This window comes from Benincasa hispida, chromosome 12 (genome assembly GCF_009727055.1).
Source record: "Benincasa hispida cultivar B227 chromosome 12, ASM972705v1, whole genome shotgun sequence".
NCBI classification, from domain to species: domain Eukaryota; kingdom Viridiplantae; phylum Streptophyta; class Magnoliopsida; order Cucurbitales; family Cucurbitaceae; genus Benincasa; species Benincasa hispida.
In genome coordinates, this window is record NC_052360.1 from 67,346,921 (window position 1) to 67,363,527 (window position 16,607).

The following is a 16,607-nucleotide window of genomic DNA, read 5'->3' on the forward strand; positions in this document are numbered from 1 at the left end:
ACTAAAGCAAGAAGTATTTCCAGAGATGGAAACAACCTTGCGTTCATCACATTCATCTCTGTTTCACCATAGACGTATGGGAATGTGGCCGATCACTGAAAGGTGTACGCCAAGGGAAAGCGGAACCTTAGTTGCGTCCTTAACGCGATTGACGAAATTGCGATGTTCTTTCTCTTTACTAATTCTCTTTCTGCCTCATTCATAAGACTTGCCATCGCATTCATAGATTCTTTTGTACAACTTCATAGCCAGTCCTCGCCCAATGTATCATAGTAGTTTAGGAATTTATTTTACAACGCATTTTACTTTCAATCCAATTTATATTTCTGCAAAACCAAAATTCTTTATTCTTTATTATAACCGGTCGCATATATCACATTAGTATCACATCTAACGACAACAATCCCCGTGTTCGACCTCGAAATAAATCATGAGGACAGAAAACTGATGACTGTCAATCTCGAATTAAGTTGACAAGCCGTTAACGATCTACTGTAGTAAGTACACTCAACTTTTTGGTGACAAATATTCGGCGCATCAGACAGAGAATTAATGGCATCCCATCAGTGCAATCATAAGATAGAAGAAACCTTTCACCTCAAAGCTCTATAAATACCGGAGGCCACCTTCAGTGAAGAAGTTCGACAGTTAGATAATTTTTCATATAGATAGAAATAGCCTTGTTCATAGTTTTTATTTTACTTAGAAGGCAGAAGCAAGGGAAGTGAGATTTTACTGAGAGATCGTTTCGGTGAACTTGAAAGTGTGCCAGAAGCGTCGAGATCAAAGAGAGGGCCAACTCCTGCGGAAGTAGGAACATATTTTGAACAAAATAGAGTTAACAGTGTAAAAGCCTTGGGAAGCAAGGAATTTCTACCAGGCTCTCTATCCTTATCTTCCATTGTCATTTTGTACTCTGAACTGATTCATAGAAATGGAATTTACATCTTTATATCTGTTCACTCTCTGTACATTACGCATGAGTAGCTAAATCTGTTGAATGGGTTGAGAAGCACTTAACTAGCATAACTGGGGATCTTCATTCTATGCAATTATCTTGTATTATGTATGCGTCATTCGTCCATTAGAGATACTCGGGAAGGTAGTCTAAGGATAGAACTTAGGCTTGGAAAAGTCAGGTTAGAATCTAGGCTCGGGAAAGTCAGATTAGAAACGCATAATCAAGAGATAGAAGCTTAGGAATAAGCGTTGTTTGCTATTAACGCATCGCATGCATCCTAGAGATAGGTTATGATTGTATGCGGTTACCTTGCCCTTGTGTGCATCTTGCATCATCGCATAGGCAAGAAGTAGAGACTTAGGAATAAGCTCTATAGACATTATCGCATTCATCGCATGCGTCCTAAAATTAGAAGCTACCACATCTACATTGGAAAATGATTTGCTGTCGCATGAGTGTAGCATGATCGTATAGTTTGAACGCATTCTCGGGAAACGTTAGCTAAAGACCTTCTTAACCCGTTCTTCCGCATACTCAGTGTATTTGTCGCATAATCATTATTTTCTCAAATCCGCTGCATACTTTTTATACTTCAAACAACAAACCAACCAAACCCTTAATTTATTTGTTACCACAAAGTGATCTAAAAATTACTACCGCATATTGTTTTCCTTAGTCTCTGAATTCGACCCTGGACTTACCAGGAAACTCAGTAGAATTTATACTTGGGTTCTGCTTAGAAAACTTGTTGCACAACACATTTTCCATCACCGCAATCCTTCCATTATTTCATCGCATAAAATAACGCATTAGATGTGATGGAATACGAGACATACGCAGCAGAATTGGGACCTAATTACACTCTAATTACTTCTAAATTAAAGGATAATAGCATGCAATTGAAGGAAAAACAGTGATTAAAAATGATGAGATGCTACCCTTGAAGCTCCCAAACAACGCTTTTCCTCGCCGAATCTCGACCCGAACATGGACGGACCACCATTAGAGTTGACCTACTATCCTCTGGACTCAGAACCGAGTTGTGGGACCCAGTGGATGAAGAGAACCGAGAGAGAGAAAAGAGATGAAAATAAGGTATGGAATTTTGAGTAGGTTTGGGTGTTTCCTTTTTTTTTCACAAAGTTGTAATTTTCCAGCCCAAATATCAAAAAACTAATTTTCAAAATGGCAAAAGTATTTTAACTAAATTAAAAAGCCCAATTTATAGAAAAAAGGCATGCAACAATTGCATGAAAAAACTTCACAAAAAACCTACACCTAGAATCCGCTCACTTAGTGTCTCCACTATAAGCCAACACCTAGCCCACTATTTTGTTAGTGGAATTATCCAACAAAAGTTTGGATTTTCCCACTAACTATAGTTAAAGGGCAAAATAGTCATTTGGTCAAAGTTTGACTTTGACCAAAATGTCAACATTTTGACTTTTTATGATTTTTTTCCGTGTTGATTAATTTTGACCTCCGGAGCATGAATCCGCATTCATTTTCTCGAAATTCAAATTCTGCGGAGGTATACCAGGTGCTGAGAGTTGGGAAACTATTCCATTTCTATCATATAGTTATAGAACTCAAAATCCAAAAACTCTCCACCTCAATCAGATCGAAGTGATTTAATCATTTTACTTAATGCATTTTCAACTTCAACCTTGAACTCTTTGAACTTTTCAAAAGTTTCAGACTTATGTTGCATTAAATAAACGTACCCATACCTTGAATAATCATCAGTAAAAGTGATGAAGTATTCATAGCCTCCCCTGGCTCGCACATTCATCAGACCACAAACGTCTGAATGCACTAACTCTAGAGGCTCTTTGGCCCTATAACCTTTTCCAGTGAAAAGTCTTTTAGTCATTTTGCCTTCAAGGCATGACTCGCACACAGGTAAATAATTTTCTTCTAACTCGCTTAGAAATCCATTCTTCACCAACCTCTTAATTCTATTGAGACTGATGTGGCCTAAACGTAGGTGCCAAAGTTGAGCATTTTCTTTAGGAAAAACTTTAAATCATTTGTTTTGAGTTATGACAGTTTTATACATCCGTTTGTTATGGAGAAAATTTGTTGCTAATGGCCTTAGCACATACAAATTATTTTCCAGTTGAGTTGAACATATATCAACACCACTTTTCATAATAAACACTTTATTAACAAAAAATAAAGTGTATAGTTACATTCAAGCAAAGACTTTACAGAAAAAAAAAGTCTCTCTTTAACTCAGGAACTACATAAACATTATTCAGAATGATAATCCTATTCTGTAAAGTCAACTGGAGACCTCCTACTTCCACAATAGAGACAACGTGCCTGGCTCCAACTTGCATCGTCATCTCACTAGCACCATGTTGCCACCAGGAACTAATTCCCTGAAATGAAGAACAAACATGGTTAATGGTCCAAAGTCAATAATCCAGGCAGAATCATCATTCTCCACTAAACAAGTTTTCAAAACTAGTAAATCATATTTACCTTGTTTGGTCTTCTTCTTCTCAGCCAAATAACAAGGGCAGTTCCGCTTCCAGTGACTGTCAACGCATACACTTAGAACGTAGTGTCGCAAAGTATCTTTATCATAAAGCACTTGAGCACATAGCACAACATCACTTTCATTCATTCATCAGTGCAATAGATAGATAACATTCCATTTATATTCGCACAAGTTTATGGCAACATGAGCTTGTAACATAATATCTATCATCACAGTGCATGCATAATAAATAATAAATAAATAAATAAAGATTCAAAATTATTATTACAAGTTTATGGTGCCGTTTCTGGGACATGAACTTGCATTTCATTCATCCATCATGTAGTGTGCATAAGTAATACAAAACATACACAGCATAACATACATTTGTATCCTTACAAGACCATAGACAAGTAACGACTGTGGTAGTTGGCCAGCTAATCAAAGTCAAGTTTATAGACATAGGACGTGTTTATAAACCACATCACATCATTGAAGATATGAGGAAAGAGTATAGCATAAACATAAGCTACGACAAAGCTTGGCGTGTAAGAGAAACCGCCTATGCTCTCAATAGGGTACTTCAGAAGACACACGTCGTTTTACATGCTTATAGAAAAGCGTGAAAAATAGAGAATTCAGATACAATGTTTGAAATCAAATTTGAAGATGATGTGCATTTCAAGTATATGTTTATGGCATTAGGGCCTTATATTAGAGGTTTTACAAGTTGTCAACCTATGATTATTGTGGATGGATCGCATTTGAGAGGAAAGTACAAAGGTACCATGTTGGTCGACGTTTCCATGGACAGTAACAATTAAGTATACCCACTAGCATATGTCATAGTGGATAATGAAATCGATCAAGCACGGAAATGATTTATGTTGAATTTGAAGTGTACTCTTGGAGACCCCCTAACTTTGTATTCGTGTCAGATCAGATTATATCTATGGGCAATGTTATTCGTATAATTTTTCCACTGCATTTTATGGATTATGCAGTACCACATAGAAAATAACATTATTTGAAACTTTAAAGACAATACTGTTAGGTTGTATGTTCTAAACTCGCAGTTTGTAAAGTTACACATTTTCTATTATCAATAAAAATGTTATTCAACATTTCTTCAATAAAATTGTTATTGAATTTGTAAATTGCACTTGTAAAGACTAAATCCAATAAACTACGATCTATGGCTATTATATGAATACTTGAACTTTATGTAGAGACATAAAGATGAATCAAGTTCAAGTAAATAGTCAAAATAGTATATAGTATACGTATAAGGTTGGGTGCCTTATTCTAGTAACACTATCGAATGCGGCCCACTCTGTAGTTGTTACAATTTTTCGTAAAGTGCTACAAACGAAGTGATCTTGGTTCATTCATGTATTGACATGAGGAGTGAAGGCGTTCTTTGCAATGAGTTTCCATAAGATCGGACCAAGAAATTAGTCACTCTTACTTTATAACACTATTTACTGTTTAAGATTGACTTTTTTACTTAGATGACTTAGGTAACTCGATCTTAATCCTGAGCTAAGTATGAACTCCTGTTTATTCGGGATTATCCTTATATTTGCATAGGTGGGGGTTAGCTTAACAACGTCGACTCAATAAGCCTCCCATTTCAGGGGTAAGACCGAGTAGATAGCTGAGGACATATAGTGCAAGAAGGAATTCACACCTACCCGATTTAGGGATAAGAGGAAGGTTGTTTTCTTAAGTGCTAAATCCAGATCTTGAACAAGGGGCCCCACCCTCTCATTGGACCGGAAAGGACTAGCTTTAGTGATTGGATCAAAAACTAATTGTTCATTAAAGAATTAGTGGAACTTAAAGAGCTAGATGTAATTTTGAGGGTAAAATAGCTTATGGACCCAACCATTATTACGAACAACCTGTGAATGGTCGATTTTTTTATTATAGTTAAATCAAGTGGATACAAATATATCTACAATGAGAAGAGTGCAACTATCGAGCTATAGTGGTGTGACTCGGTAGTTAAGGAATATTGATTAATTTGGTATAAAGAGTTTTAACCAATTAATCTCAAATCATTGGAGCTCATGATTTGTAGGTTCATAAGGGCCCTCTACTAGCTCGTAAAATATGACATCTTGGAGTAGTAAATTGAGTGAATTTGGAATAACTTCAATTTGAAGTGTTCAAATTGAATTTCAATTTGAAATGTTCAAATTGAATTTAGGGTTTGAATTTGAATAGTTCAAATTCAAATTAGGGTTTGTATAATTATATTTGATATAATTAATTAACGTTTAATTTATCGAAATTAAACGAAATTGGAGAGTTTATAATATTTAAATATTAATTAAATGAATAGGATTCATGTTTAAAATTAGGTGTGTGATTAATTTAATATTTGATATTAATGTAGGATTGTATCAGCAACAACAAAAGCACGAGGATCATCTAAGCACTCTAATTCACTAATTTTGGCAAAATATAAAGCATGTTCTTGCAGAAAATAAGTGAGTTTCAAGACATATCTCTTGTGGAACTTCTTCAAAGCTCCTTCTCCAGCTGCTATCTTCTCCAAATCTTGTTGTAGACCACCTCAAGATCTTCTCCACTATTCTCTTAGTGCTCTATATTGAGTTGTGGGACTCAAAATAAGCTTGAATCAAGGGATGAAGAAGAAAAGCTCATAGCAGCAATCTAGGTGAAGAACCCTTTCTTCAAACCGAAATTTCTCTAAAATTCTCTATTGATTGCATGCTCGAATTTCACTTTAATTTGTTTACTATATTGCAGATCAACATGCAAAGGAGAGACTTGCATGAGTTGCAACTCATATTTGGAGAAGACAAGGCAAAGAAGATGCTATTTATGTGAGCTACTTAGAAGATGGATAATGGAAAACAAGCTTTTTCCATATTTGTGTTTTGTTTTCTCTTTTTCAATTTTATCTCAAAAATAAAAATTTGATTTTAAAATTCATTTTGATTTTAAAACTGAAAAAAATTTAAATAAAACTTAATTAATTTAATATCAAATATTAAATTAATTTTTACACAAATACATCTTTATATATTTAAATCATATTTAAATATATAAATTCTCCTATTCTGTTTAATTCTCAAATTAAACATGTAATTATATCTCATATAATTACTAATTCTCTTAATTCTAATTTGAACGTTTCAAATTAACTTATCACACTATTCTAGAGCTAGTCCGTTACGAGCTACAGGGGGACCTCGTGGACCTACATGGGCTCCAACGATCCAAGATTAATTGACTAAACTTATTAAACCAAATTAATCCTCATTCGTTAACTAATGGGTCACTCTACTAAAGCCCATAGTTGCACTCCTTTCACTGTAGATATATTATGTCCACATGATTTAATCATAATCAGCAAATCGACCCTTCACAGGTTGTTCGTAATAACAGTTGGGTCAAATATCTGTTTTACCCCCAGATTACATCTTATTCCTCAAGTCCCTACTGATCCTCTAATGAACACCTGGTTTGTGATCCAATCACTAAACCAAACTCTCTCAGCCCAAGAGAGGGTGGGGCCCCTTGTTCAAGACCTGGATTCAGTACTTTAGAGAACAACCTTTCTCCTATCCCTAAATTGAGTAGGCGTGAACTCCGTCTCGCACCCTATGTCCCTAACTATCTATTTGGTCTTATCCTTGAAATGGGAGTCTTATTGAGCCGGCGCTGTTGAGCCAACCCTCACCTATGCAAAGCTAAAGGCAATCCCGAATAAACAGGAGTTCATAGTTAGCTCAAGATTAAGATCGAGTTACCTAGGTCATCTAGGCAAAACAGTCAGTCTTAAACAGTAAACAACGTTATAAAGTAAGAGTGACTTATTTCTTGGTCCTGATCTTATGCAAACTCATTGCATAGGACGTTCCCACTCCTCATGTCATAACATGTATGAATTAGGATCACATCGTATGTAGCACTTTATAACTCTTTGTAACAACTACAGAGTAGGCCGCATCTAATGGTGTTACCAGAATAAGATACCCAACCTTATTCATGTACCATAGATCATTTTGACTATTTATTCGAACCTGATCCACTCTTATGTCTCCACATAAAGTTCAAGTACTCATACAATAATCATGGGTCTTAGTTTATTGGATTTAGAATTTCATACAATTTATGAAATCTATAATAAGTATATTGATTATAGAAAATGTTTATCATTTTACAAACTGCGAGTTTTAGGACATAAAACCCAACAATTAAATTATTATTTAATTAATTCAATTTTTTTAATTAATTAAAATCAAATTAATTTTCGATTTTAATTCAATTTGAGAAATTGATTTATAAAATTTTGAATTAATTAAATAAGAATTCAATTTTATTTTTTTATTTTAATTTTAGTTAATTTTGAATTAATTAAAGTTAGAAATTAAAATGTAAATTGAAAATTAAAATAGGAGATAATGGAAACATCCAAGGTTTTGGATGTTTTGGTGGATTCATCTCCATCCAAACACCTAGCCCACTACCAAACACAAATTGAGCTGGCCATGGTTGAGACTCCTTAGTGCTTACATGCATGAGATGCATAAAAAAAACTTCAATTTTGTGAGATGAAGCTGATAGAGTTGTTGGAAATCTGAAAATTTCTGAAGAACTCTCTTCTCTCAAACTCTCTCTAATTCCATTCACAATTCATCTCAATTAAGAGTTCCACCACTCAGATTCAAGGCTGAGAATAGTACAGAAAATCTCTTGGTAATTCACTGAGGTATTCAAGCTGAGAATTCGTGGAGGGCAGCTTGGATTTGGAGGATTCTACAAAGGTATAATGTTCTTGAAACCCTTTTCTGGAAAATTTGGTTTTGCATGCTTTTAGAACTCAAATTAAATGTAATTAGAGTACTTATTGATTCTAATTACTTCCGTTGCATGCTTTTTTATCCCTTCAAGTACGATTATTGGGATGTTCAAGGATGCAACCAGGGCATTTTGTATGTCATAGTTCTACACTGGGACCAACTTCGTAGTTTTTTAGGTGGTGTTGTAATGAAATATCTGGAGGATATCAGTCTTGAAAGGTGGACACGGGTTTACCAAACAAATTAAGGATACGACAACACGACGTCTAATAATGTAAATTGTTTTAATTTCTTAACTAAAGAATATCGGCTACTACCCATAACGTGCTTGCGAGAACATGTTAGAGGCCTCATCTAGTCGTGATTTTATGAATAGGGGAATTATTGGACATCTCGAAGAATGTTACACTTGGATTATTATGAAAATCGATGAACAGGGGAATTATTGGATAAGATGATATCGAATTATGGGACATCTCCACTTTGAGCATCTTCCTGCTCATTATCGTTTCCTCCATTATGGTCATCACTGTCCCCACCATTCCCACTTTCTGAACTATCGCCCCGATCCGAACTACCACCATTTTCATAACTACCTAAATTTTCTGAACTCTCGACATTGGAATATACTTGTATTACAGCCTGTCTCTCTACTAGGGTGTCTCGAAACTCCTTCTCAGTATCGAACATGACAATATCATTTTGAATTTTGTCTGTATTAATAGCCCAACTTAGTAAGATGGTTAGTGTCAATTTAAAAATCAAATAAACATATTGTGGCTAAAGTACACTTACATTTCGAGATGAAAAAATTTCTCTCTACAATACTTTGAAGGACACCGAGTGTGAGCATGTCCATCGTAATATAAAAGACATAATTATCTCATTCCTTCAAGTGACAATGTTCCCCGTTACCGATGATAGGATCTCGTACATCCATACCTAAATATGAAACAACACATATTCAGAACTATGGTAATGTTAAACTAACGATAAGCTTATGTTAAGGAACATATACCTGGAATGCTTGGGAAAATCCACACAGAGAGTACTTTAAAACATAATTTTTATTTCCTTTTACCTTATCCTTGTATAGACCAACCTTATCATTTAATGCAGTCTTGAGGGCATTGAGTGTCCTCTCCCAAATCATTGTACTCCTATCTAGACTGTTGTAATAATCTATGTCTTTAACATCCTCAAATAATCTACGTTCTACTGCACTTTTCTGCTTATTCTTTCTCATCATTGCAACCTCCGTGTAGTACATTAAGGTGATCTTAACAGCATCATCATCGTTTTTGAATTCCAATTTCTTGTATTCTTCTTCTAGTAAACTGAAGTAGAATAACCGAAGCCGACCGATTACCAAAGTACTTCGTTACAAGTTCTTGTGAGGACTCACTCCGAACAAATCGCGAAGGGGACTGCTACAAACCAATAATCAACAAAAAAATGTCTTTCGAAAATGTGTCGACCTTTCCTCTAATAGAGAAGTTGATCGAGTCGGCTCTCTTCTTCTTCACTTTCCTCAACAACATATGGTAGACAAGTGGGCTATTAGATACAATGTCAATGTCTATGAATTGCCCAAAAATTGTTCTATTGAACATCTCTAACTATCATCGGGTATGCTTTTCCTTCACAGTCTTATTGGCATTCGCAATGTAGGCCAAACTCGTTATTTGCCCCAAAAACTTATCAACTTCATGTATTTTGAAACTTTTTGACAACTTAAATTACTCTTGCATGAAATGAACATTCAATCTATCAATTAACAGGTTCTTAAAAAAACGAATCAGTAAACATACATTCTGTTTAAGTCTCTTTAGTCTTATTCTCGCTAGTAACACTCTCGCTTGTCTCAATCTAGCTTGTCTCTCTCTCGCATATATCGCTCTTGCAAATATCACTCTCGCCTATTATGCTATCATCGATCTCGTTCTCGCAATCTTACTCACCTTAACTAAACCATGTCCCTTAACATCCCTCACCTTATCGGGCTCTAACTATAACTCGTTTTCGTCCTCAATGCCACAGAACACATCGAAACTCAAAAAACAAACAAGAATCATAAAGACATGACCAATTACTAAACCCTAAAACTGCTGACTGATTTCAACCCAAAACCTAAACAAACACAACATGTGCGACAAAGATTAAATTCACTTACTCAAAAGCTTCGTTTTATCAGAAGCAGATGGTGGTTTTGCAAGGAATGTTTGATAGATTTCAAATGCAACAAGATCATTTGGATTATCGAAGATGGAATGAGCGACACAAGAAAGTCGTTACGCTTGAAGAAATTTCAATAAAAGCATATGGTGTTGGGGTTGATGCCCTAAATCTCGTAGGGTTCTATAGTTTGTAAATGTTTTGAACAACTCATTGTCTATTTAATAAAATATATGATATTTTACTCCATATTTTTGTTGCATTAACCACAAACCAATACACTAACATCCAAGATTATATTGTAGCTTAAACATGTATGTAGAGACATACGGGTGGATCATGTTTAAATGATAACATAAATGGTCTGTAGTAGATGGATAAGGTTGGGTACCTTATCTTGATGACACTATGAGTATGGCCTACTTTAAGGTGTTACAATTGTTGTAAAGTGCTACAAATGATCTGATCCTGATCATTCATGTATAGACATGAGAGTAGGGATATTCTATACAAAGGAGTTTGTATAAGACCGAACCACGAAATGTTTAGTCTCATTATATAACACTATTCATAATAGAGACTTACATTTCACCAGGATGACCTAGGTAACATGACCTGAATCTTGAGTGAGTTGTGAACTCCTGCTTATGAGGGCGGTCCTTTGATTTGTATGGGTGAGAGTGACCAGATCGCCGACTCAATAATCCTACCATTTGGGGGATTCGTCTGATTGGGGAGCTAGGAACATAGCTACACAAGAAGGAATTCACTCCTTCCCTGAGGTCGGGATAAGTAGATAAATTGTTCCCTTAAAGGCTGATTCTGAGGCTTGAACAATGTAGACCACACCCTCTCCTAGCCCGAGAGAGGTTCAATCATAGTTGGACTATAATCTATTGTTCATTAGAGGGATCGATGATACTTAAGGAGTTAGATGTAACTACAGGGGCAAAACGGTAATTTTTTCCAGTTGTACTTACGGGCAATTTGTGAATGGTCATCATATTATTGATTGGTTATATCCAATGGACACAGATATATATCCGTAATGCGAAGAGTGCAGTTGTCCGTCTTTAGTAGAGTATCCGACAATTAACAGATGATGAACAATTTAATTAAAGAGTTTGATTAATTATTCATGTATCGTTGGAGCTTCAAGCTACAGGTCCATGAGGTCCCCTTGATAGCTCAATGGGATTAAATGAGAATCAGTTTTTGGATTAATTTGAATTGTTCAAATTAATTTAGGGATTTAATTATATATGATATAATTAAGTTATTTTAATTATATGTGGTATAATTATATAATATATTTGATACATTATAGCTTTAGTGAGAGAAAATAAATATTTGAATATGATTGAAATATTAATTATATGAATTGGATTCATAATTGTTAAATTTAATATAAATATGATTTATTTATAATTTATTCCCTCATTTGGGTTCTCTACGTAGTGTTCGTATCTTGATCGAGAGATTCTTGAAGAAAGTCTTCAAAGGTAAGGGTTTTTGAAACCCTAAGTTTTTTTTTAATTAAGCATGATGTAATTTATTCAAATGCATATGTTGGAATGCCTTTGTGTGTCGATCTTCTCTATCTCTACGATTCTTTTTTTGTCGATTTCGTAACCGCATATGTTGTTCTTTCTTTTCTGAAAATATTAAATTTCATGAGAAATGAGAATTTGGACAATCCGCTTCCATGACGTCAACAAAGTGTTATTTGATATTAAAAATAAATTAATTAATTAAAGGGGAAGAAAAAAAAAAAAAAGACGTCATTTGGCATCCGAACATATGGACCGAAGTTTCATTAGCGTTGCAGACATTTTCTGGGAATTTAAGAACAGAAAAAGTAAGATTCCTGTACGGAAAGCTTACCGTATCACTAAAAAAATCAGACGGCTTATCAATTTTGGGACAATCCTTCAGGTTCTCTCCACATTTACACTCCCAACACATTCCCACTTCTTCCTCTCCGATGGACTTCAAATCACCGTCTGTAGTTTCATCCACCAGCAATTGCAGTGATGATACATGCAACAGCTTACTCTATGGAAGAGAAATCGAAGCTATAGATAGAAAAGCTGGGACACGTCTTCCCAAAATTGATTTGGGACCTGTTCCATCACCTGTTGAAGTTGATGCTGCAGTTGCTGCACTTCAGAGGTGATGTTCTATTACATTTGATTCTGTATTTTTTGGTATCTGTTCTTGTTTTATTGGGTTCCTGTTTTGTCATCTGGGCAAGAGATTGAAGACTACCAAATCTTGTTGGGTTTCTTTGTGTGAATTGTGTGTGATTCTTTTTGTGGATTTAGGTTTATAGGAAGAGAAGAAATCTGGACTGGAATCGTTCATTTCTTGTTTTATACTGTTCACACACGTATGGACTCATAAAGCTCATCCTACTTTTCCTCTGACAATTTGAAAGGGCAAGTAAGAGGAAAAACTATAGAAAACCTCATTAAGTTTTTGACTTTGTACAAACTATCATACAGATACTGATGTGGAGATGTGTTAAGTTTTTTTCCCTTGATATGCGTGAGTGTCCAACCAGCTTATTCGCACATCAACTAATCTTGCGAAAATCCGTCTGACTCTATAGGCCGTCATAGATTGAACCCATGATCTCTTGTGAGATTGTGACCTTTGAAATCTTTGGACAATTTTCTCTATGGATATGTTGTCCCTGGAACATTTATGAGATAAACAAAATGAAGGAGAACTTGAAGATTAAGGATATCTATTTGGCTCAACACTTTTTAGGGAGTTGTTTATCATGGCTTTAGTTTTTCTGTAAGACTCTAGTTACAATTATATTGGGATAATTAGTATGATTAGTAGTAAGGGACATTCTAGTAGTTAGATATTAAGTTTGTTAGGTTTTTGGGTTATAAAGAGTAGGAGAGAGTATGACTAGAGGTGTGAAGAATTTAGAAGAGTGTTTGGTTCTTGGGAGAGGATTCTTAGTCCTCTAAAATATGCTAAGGAGCTTGTTCATCTACCTTTACTTGTTCTAGTTATATCTTGATATTGTATTACTGAATTTTCTGAAGTAGGAATATAATCACAAGGGTGTTTGCCTTGTGAATTTCTTTGATATTTGTGTTATTGTTGGGGATTTTCTGCTTGCAGGAAGAGGAATCCTAACTTCTTTATTCACGAATGTGTTCTATGGTAACATGGTGTAGGATCTTTCTTGTGGAAGATGGTTTATGTTATTTCTTTTTTTTTTTTTTTTTTTTTTTTTTTTTTTTTTTTTTTTTTTTTTTTTTTTTTTTTTTTTTTTTTTTTGGTACCATTTTTACCTCATTCTTGGTTTTAGAATTTCAGAATTAAATTTGTTTTTGAGAAGTTATTGTCATGATAAGAAGTTCTCATGGAGTTGCAATATTAATCAGTTTGCTGCAGGAGAGTTTTTCACTTGGATCGGTGTCAAAATGGCTTCAGCCGCTGATGAACTCCTGTGATTCAAGCATTTTGCATTCTCGTGGTTATCGATTACTTTGTAAAGGTCTTCAATGGCTGCTAACAGATCCTACATTCAAGGTGTAACAGAACTTTCTTTGACATAGTGAAAGCTTACAACATAACTAGGATCAAAGAAAGAAAATTTTCAGGCATCTCAAAAGCAACCTAATAGCACAACGAAACCTCAACCATTTCTTCTTTTAACTTACCATTGACATCTTAACTCTTTCCAAAAAAATTCTCATAAAAAGCCTCCCAAATATAATTTAATTACGATTTACGAATGGACAGCAAATTTCTGCACAACATATGCCAACTGAGCTGTAAAAACATATTTGGATCTCCTTCACAACATTTTAGATATATTTATACCTTAAAGTTGAAAAGACCAGCAAAAGAACTTAAATTTCTATTGCAACTGCCACTTCCAAACTGTCAAAAAAATAAAATAAAATAAAATAAAAATAAAAAAGGATAACTGGGGACTCCCCCCTTCTGACTGCAACAAACATGACAAGAATTTTCAAATTGTTAATTTAATGTTACTTACATAAATGAATATACCCAAACATCTTCCTTTGTTGTACGTTTTTTTCTTGGAAATTCTCTTTTTCAAGTACCTCCGTTTATTTTAGGGACTGGTAATTTCACTGTGTTTGGACAAAGATGTTTGGAATGCTATTAGAAACAATGGGATCGTAGAGAAGCTCCAGGAGTTACCTTCTTCAGGTTTGTAGTGAACTCTGACAAACTTAGTTACTATGTGATAGAACGACTTTATTATTGGCTGTATGCAGCCTATATATCTTAATTATTTTAGTGGCATGGTGGAAAAATACCCCAAATTTTTGGGACAGAATATTTTCCTTAAGTGCAGCAGTTGATTTATTTGTTGATTATTATTTGTGTAGAAAGGAACATTACTTTTCATTGAAATTGTGGAGTTACAATCAAACCAAGGAAACAAAGAACTCATCTAAAATGTATATATTCAATTAAAAGGCCACAGTTTTGGCAATGACTTAGCTTAGAGGTCCCAAGTTTGAACCTTTAGGTGAGCTTAATGCCAAAACTCCATGATGTCTCTCGTGTCTGGGCCTTGGGGTGGTCTTGAGTGCCCCCGGGTATAGGGAAGCTAAGCTCCGACTCCCTGTTATCAAAATAATAACAACAATAATAAAAGAGCAATACTTGAAGACTGAAACTAAACAATCCAAACAAGACTTAAATGGAAGAAAAACAAGAATCCATGGAACTCTTTCCGCTCGTTAAGCAAACAATGGAAACTGTTTCTAAGAAGCACCCTTAAACATCGCTAACTGACCTCCCATGGACCTGGTTGGCCTAGGTTCCAGTAATGTGAATGATAAGAATCAGCTCGTCTTGCTAATTGACTGTAGCACTTTTTAAAGTAGAGAACCACTGTATGGTATGGTCTGATTGCTCCTGGATTTGATGATAACTTAGAAGAGGGAAGACTGAATTATTAAGCTGAATTCATATTAATACAAGGAAAATCCAAACTTTCTTACAGGTGGAGGGGATAAAGTTGAGTACTTGAGTTCTGGGAAGTGATATTTGAGTACATGTACTTCCCTTTGTTATCTTTTTCTCTTCAGTCTCTTGTTTTCCACAATAACAAATTTTATCTTCTTTGGATACCAACCAAGCTGATGTGAGCAAGCCACTCTGTGAGTTTAAACCTTGGTAATGAACTATTAGTGGACTCTTCTCTCAGTCTTTCAACCTTAAAATTGAAGTTTTATTTCAATTGAGGATGGCAAAAAAATCTGGAATGATTGGCATGCTAAAGAGATCCAACCTTCTTTCAGTCTCTTTTGCTTCAAGACTTGGATTGTTTATATTATTATTGTTGTTGTTGTTCTCTTACTTTCAGAAGGTGGAAATGGAAACCCTGAGAGCTCCAAGCAGGGACCTGACTTTGGTAATGCCATTCTAAGCTGGATTTTGCTAATGTCACTCACAAAAATCAGGGAGCTGATCGAAAACTTTGTGTTCCTGTTGAACAATGCATTTCGTTTTCCTGGGAAAGAGAAACTGAAGGCAGAGAAAAGAGATGAGATAGATGAAAAAATCCAATCTTCATTCTTTCTGTCCTTAGTCATCCTGTTGATTGTGATCGTTGCTCGAGTTCAGATGGCATAAAATCGGCGGCATACAACATCTGCTGACCATGGTTGTACTCATACTTCTATTTAAGCTAAATTGTAAGAAGCTTCCTTGAGCTTCTTTACTTCTAATTGCAACATAATATTCATACGTCACCGTGAGTCGTGTTTCCCTAATATTATACAGTCGTGTTTCCCTAATATCATAACACCAGAATCATACTTTTTTATATTAGTCTTGCTTGTTTTTGGATATTATTTCATACCTACTTTGCTCTTGAACTAGACATTATAACCTTAATCCTTTCCCATGTACAGATCAATTTTTAGTCTTTGTATTTTGAATCTTTCATTTTAGAATTCCATTAGTTACTTTTTCAAAAGCAATAGTCTCTATTAATCTTCCATCTAAATCTTTTAAACACATTATTTTCCTAGAGCCCGTGAGACCCACTCATAACGAGATGAGGAATGGGGAAAAAAATTTGTGGCAACTTCATTACTATTTTTAAAAAGAACCATCAGTTTTAAACATTGATATA

At 34.9% G+C, this 16,607-nt stretch overlaps 1 protein-coding gene across 1 annotated transcript; it reads left to right on the forward strand.

Annotated features, from left to right (window-relative positions):
- The first annotated feature begins 12,289 nt into the window (after window positions 1-12,289).
- On the forward strand, window positions 12,290-16,323 carry LOC120068201. Its single transcript, XM_039019911.1, has 4 exons — window positions 12,290-12,631; window positions 13,867-14,014; window positions 14,572-14,665; window positions 15,834-16,323. The coding sequence occupies exons 1-4, from the start codon at window positions 12,444-12,446 to the stop codon at window positions 16,100-16,102; spliced, it is 699 nt and encodes a 232-aa protein (XP_038875839.1). The 5' UTR covers window positions 12,290-12,443; the 3' UTR covers window positions 16,103-16,323.
- Window positions 16,324-16,607: the final 284 nt, after the last annotated feature.